The sequence below is a fragment of the Merops nubicus genome, unplaced genomic scaffold (assembly GCF_000691845.1).
Source record: "Merops nubicus isolate BGI_N331 unplaced genomic scaffold, ASM69184v1 scaffold23971, whole genome shotgun sequence".
Lineage (NCBI taxonomy): Eukaryota > Metazoa > Chordata > Aves > Coraciiformes > Meropidae > Merops > Merops nubicus.
The window spans coordinates 1,374-7,007 of NW_008590583.1; the positions used below are offsets into that span (position 1 = coordinate 1,374).

General features: G+C 47.2%; 1 protein-coding gene across 1 annotated transcript; it reads right to left on the reverse strand.

The window, feature by feature from the left end:
* Positions 1 to 443: 443 nt before the first annotated feature.
* Positions 444 to 4,215, reverse strand: GIP (gastric inhibitory polypeptide; the record flags this gene model as incomplete). Its single annotated transcript, XM_008950004.1, is given in 4 exon segments — positions 444 to 527; positions 2,579 to 2,710; positions 3,029 to 3,169; positions 4,139 to 4,215. Coding segments are annotated over 4 exon segments (434 nt in total), but the record flags the coding sequence as incomplete, so codon positions are not given.
* Between the last annotated feature and the right edge of the window lie 1,419 nt (positions 4,216 to 5,634).

A 5,634-nucleotide genomic window follows, 5' to 3' on the forward strand; every position in this document is an offset into this window, starting at 1 on the left:
CTAAGTGTAGGATGGGCTCAACGTTCCCTTGAGCTTCCTCAGGGCTCTCCCCTGTACCTTTGGCATCCCAGCTTCTTGTGCTTCTCTCTGGATGCCTTTCATAGCAGCACAGAAAAATCTAAGTGGTCTGCTGAACACCTTTCTCTCATTAAAAAAAGAGGTGGAAAAGGGTTTACTGACCTCCCTTCTCTAGACAGTAATTTTTGGAAATTTGTCTCCCCCATCTTTGTTGTATCAATAGGCTGAAGATGCATTTGCAGAACCAAACTCTGGCCAGAGCTCTGAACTCTCCAGTCAATTCCAGCCGAGCTGTGCCATGTTATCTAAAGAAATCCTAAATTCATGGCTTGAGCCCTGCAGCAAGTCCCCCTCTGGGCACAAGGGCTGGGAAAGGATCTGTAGGGATGCTGGTAACAACAGGAGGAGGTAGAACAGCCACTCACAGTTGTCTGCAGAGATCAGTTGACATCAGCCATGCCAGCAACTCCTGGTTCAAAACATCCTTCAAACCTTCTGGAGAAGTAAAACTGCAAGAAATGGGTCAGGACATAAAGACAGAGGAGAGACAGGATAGAACAGCCCCGTATCCCAATGCCCCAAAGCTCCCAGGGACAGTTTATTTTCCTTGTCTTTTAATATCTTTGACTCCCATAAATCCACAAACCCCTTTTTGACTCCTGGCACACCTTGAGCTTGCCCACAGGGGCTGCCCAGCAGTGGATGTGTCTGTCAGACTCGGGGGGATGAGAAGGAACAATCCAATGACCCCCCCACCTCCTCGGAGACCCAGCAGGCATCAAAACAAAGGCAGAGCGTGGGTGAAGCAGCATCTACCCTCCAAACTCACAAAGGAAAGTCTTTGTTTCTGAGAAGGACTTTCCCCTGCAAGTCGCATTTCTTTTTATTTACAATTAAGGAGATTAAGGGGAAAAAATAGAATAATTTCTTTTTAAAAAAGAATGAAGCTAATCGAGCTGATTCATCTCTAGCATCAAAGGTTTCCCTCCCCCTGCCACCCCCACCCCCAGCACAGGTTAGACAAACATCTGTCAGGAACAGTTTGGGGCACGTTGATCCTGCTTTGGAGCAGAGGTCAGACTCCACGACCCCTGGGGATCCCTCAAAGCCCTCGTTTCTTTGATTTTTGTATTTTCAGGAGGACCAGCAATTCTCAGTGTCTGATTTCCTCAGCGCTTGCCCCGAGACACCTCTGTGAACCATAACTCTGCTCATTTCCCCCAGCCTGCTTTCTAAAGCACTTTCCTCATAAAAGACAACAAATGCCCCCAGATTCTTGTTCTGGGTGACTGTCCCAGGACTCTAGTTAGAAATCCCATTTTTTTTTTCCCTAGAAGACACCAGGATTGTGCCTGAAAGATGGGAGCTATGTGTGGTAAGTGCTTTTTTTCCCCTTCATGCCACCATTTTAGGACTAACCAGCAGCAACCTGTTAGGTTTTACAAAATCCCCTTCACATCAAAGCAGGGAAATGTATCCCTCATTCATTAGATTTTTAAAAAACCACCACAGAAAGTGCCTGAGAACAGATTTTTCTCTTTGGACTCGTGTCTAATTTGCTTTTTTTTTTTGAGCATTTGTGACATAAGCCAAGATTGGGGGGAGGTGAAACAGGCTATTGACAGGCTGTGGATGTGCTGACACAGCACAAAGCCCAGATCCACCAGCGAGCTCCCGGCCAGATGGTTTGGGAAAGGAAGGCAGGAGCTGCTGCAACCACGCACTCCATATGGGCTTGGTTACCTTGCCCAGAGGTACCTGCACCGAGCGAGCTCGTTTCACCATCATCATGATGATTTTAAGATGATTAGGGCTTAAAAAAAATAATATTAAATCAATCTGTGCCCTTTGGCGGGTTGGGAAATTCCTCCTGGATCAGGCAGAATCTCTCCTGCGTGGCTTTATGTTTAGACAAGAGGCTTTTCCTGGCTTGTAGAAGGGATAAAAGGAAAGAACCGTTGTGTTTCTTTTTTTAAAAAAAAAGAAATTAACTGGTCAACACGCTGAGAGTGTGAACGAGTGGGATTTTGTTTTTCCCTGCGTGGGTTGATGTGATCAAATCAAAACGTTTTGCTGAAATGGATCTGTTTCATTTTTGCTGGGGAGTTTTCTTCTGCCAGGGCTTTGTTTTGATTAGGTGAAAGCACTTGGGGTTTGACTTCTCCATTCTGGGGATGTTGGGATGTCAAAGGAGCCAGATGAGCTTCAGCCCTGTCAAAAGTCTCTGCTTTGACTTTAGCAAAGTGGTGGGTTTGGAGGAGGCTGTGCTGACATTTACAAAAGAAAAGACCCCAATCATCTCTTCTTTTTTTTTAAAAAAAAAAAAATGTATTTTTGTGCAGAAATCTCAAAATTAGGGAGGCTTTTTTTTTTCCCTCTGTTTTTTTTCCCCCCTCACTCATGAGGCAGAGCTGAAAAACGTGGAGTTTCCTTTTGAAATCACAATCCCCTTGTTTTCTGCTGGGACACCATCAATACCTGCCCCAAAAACATTCCTTTTGAAGTGAAACACTTGGGGACCTCATCCCCTCCCTGCGGACTTTCTCTTCTCCCATCTCACCTTTGGTTTTTCTTGGCTTTCAGAAGCCAGGTGAAGAAATCTTTGGCCTCCTGGGTGCCCAGGTCCAATTTCTGGTCACTCGTAGCTGCTCCCCGAGGCTCAGCCTCCCTCTTGTTTGGCTCGACGATGACGCTGGGAAGGCGAAGCGGGAGGATATCAGCCCGAGGTGCCACAAGAGGGTGCCCAAATGCTGCTTTTCACCCAGCCCAGCTCCCTCCCACCCCATCCACCAGCAGCCAGAGGAGGCAGCGGGCTTGGACAGGGAGCTGCAGCGTTGTGCTCTGTGCCGACAGACCAGAAACAGCTCTAGGACTTGGAAAAATAAAAGAAAAGAAAAAACCAACTCCCTAGAGAATCACTGCTGCGAGCCAAGAAAAATACCCGAGGCTTTACATCCTTCTGTAGCCACCAGCTGGGATGGGAGGGACACCGAGGAGTCTCCGCACTTACTCGCTCTTCTTCTCCCGCCTGGCCAGCAACCATTCCACGAAGTTCTTCTTCAGCATGTTGTCCATCGTGCGGCTGTAATCGCTCGCCAGGGTGGCCTCCGAGTAGCGTCTTTGCACTGGTTTGCCACTGGGAGCCCTTAGGCTGGGGGGAGAGCAGAGACAGCGAGTCCCGCAGGGAGCCGGGGCACAGGCTGCACAGCTCCGCTCGGCTTGCACCCTCCAGCCAGCAAGATTTGGGGGTCCCTTTTAATTCCTCGTGGTCCAAGGGACCCTTTCTGCACTGAGGAGGAGCTAGTAGTCATTCTGCTGGCTGCTAGTGCCACTGCAGCTCAGGAGATGAGCTCGGGGTGCTGGCTGGCAGGCTGGAGTCAGGGTGGGTTTTGTAGCCTGGGATTCTATAATATTCTCTGATTCTGATTCCAAGCATGCTCAGGCTCCCTCCTCCAGGGAGCTGCACACCTATGGCCAAGGAAACCTTTTCCTGCATCCTTGAGAGGCTCAGGGCTGGATGGAGGAGACAAGGGCTGGTCTCACAGTGTGGACATAGTTGGTGGCTATCTAAATTAGCAAAGGATCTCAAGGCAGATCCTTGTTTTATTACTACTATCTGGGTTTGCAGCAGCTCCTGCTGCTCCAATAAGGATTTTTTTGGATCTTCTCGGGTGGTAGCTGGAAGTTTTGTAGCAAGAGTTGAGGAGAAAGAGGAAGATTCTTTATTATATACCTGCTTTATGCAACTGGCCATATTTTCAGTAGCATCTGAACACTGGGTGCCTCCAGCCTCGTGTGTGTGAGGTGATTACATCTCGTTTCTAGTTCCCAGCCAACCACCCCATCTTCTGGTTGACTTCCAGCTTGTTCCTCCTAACCCAGCACCATGAAATTTGTAAGGAAACTTTGGGAGTTCCTGGCTCTGGCTCAAAGGCTCAGGGCTTTAGTTTGATCTCTCCCTTATCGTTTGCTCATCTCTGTACACTCGGCTGCCTGTTATCCAAGATCTACCTCAGGACTCACGTTCTCACCCACGTACCAAGGTGCCAGTGTAAAGAACCCATTTGCCTCCAGTGGGGAGCTGGAAAAGGCTCAAAATACACGGTGAGCTTTCCAAAACACTTACCTTGGGATGTTTTCTTCCATCAGAACAAAGCCTAGAGAGGCGAGGAGCAGGGAGAGGACTTTGAAAGACATCATTTTCTTGGCTGGTTTCTCTGTTCAAAACCAGAAGGAGATCCAGACGTCCAGCCCCTACAACACACGAGTGACAGGACAGTGAACCCAGAGGGATGTGCAGTGGTTGGGCACGTGCCTGAGCTTGTAAATGTGTTTCTTCAGCCCCTGTGCTTCGAGCAGCCTTCTCCATCCTCCAACACCCTCTTCTGCCTCTCCCCGTTAAACGACTTTTTCAATGCCAACCCTCTTTCCCACCGTGGTGTCTTTTAATGCCTGAGACTTTTATTGTGGCCATCAAATTCATGGTGGGTTGTGCATTCCTGGAGGCAAGGGCTTTGTCTTCCTCCGTGTTTACAAGCTGACCCTGTGGGTACCTCATTGTGCTTTGAGGGTCGATTCAATCCGGAGCATGCGAAGGGGAAGGGTACAGTGGGTCAGGGAATTCAGCCCCAGTGGCATCCCACTCATCCCACCCCACGCTTCTGTGGGATTTAGGAGCCTGATCTAATTCCTGGGAGATTGTCTGTTGGGATGGATAGTGCCTGATGGAGGGACTGGAGCCACAGTCGGTGAGTATCAGTTATGAAAAATATCCCATGGAGGGTGACAGGATCAGATTCCAAGATTTATTAGTTTCAAGCTGTTCCTAGTCCTCACGTCCACAGTTGGGCTCAATACCCCTCGGACATTTGAGCTCTTTTAATTACTATTCCAGCTCTGCAAACTCCCTACAAATTTGGTTTTGATCGTGGCTCACAGATACATTTTGTTGTCCCTCACCTCACCCTTTGTTACAGCTATTTCTGGAAACAGCTTTGCAAGGGAGAGCTGCTGTTAACAGGAATAATACAGTAACAAGAAAAACTCTAGAGCAGGACTGGGGTATCCCTCTGTCAAAGATTTATTCATACCCTGATACAACTTTACTCCTCTAAGTAGTTATTTATACTCTGCAAAATTGGGCTGTAGTCAGAGAGTGAGAATTTGCCACTTTGGCTGCTGCTCATAATTGTGAGAATTTTTATTTATATTATCCTGGAAAATCGTGATGTCTTTTACAAATATTTTCAGCCCTTCCTATTGAGAAAAATTCTAGATGTGTTATCTCAGATACATCAACTTCTGAGGAATACTCTTAAAAGCAAAAGTGTAATATTCTGAATGCTGCAAAATCCCTGAAATACTCCGAGCTAAAGCAATAGACAACAAATAGTCACAGAGTGTGTTAACAGCAGAAGTAAATTCCATTATACCCAAAGCTGAGGAGTATTTTAAATGAGAACAGTGTGTGGGGGGGGAAAAATCATGATTAAATAACTGAGGTTTTCCTCCTTGTTTGCTTTTCGTTTCATATATTAGTGATAGAACCATGGGTATGATGATGGATCTGAAAACAGCTAAATTGTGCAAGAATATTGTTCTGCTTAGGGTAATTAT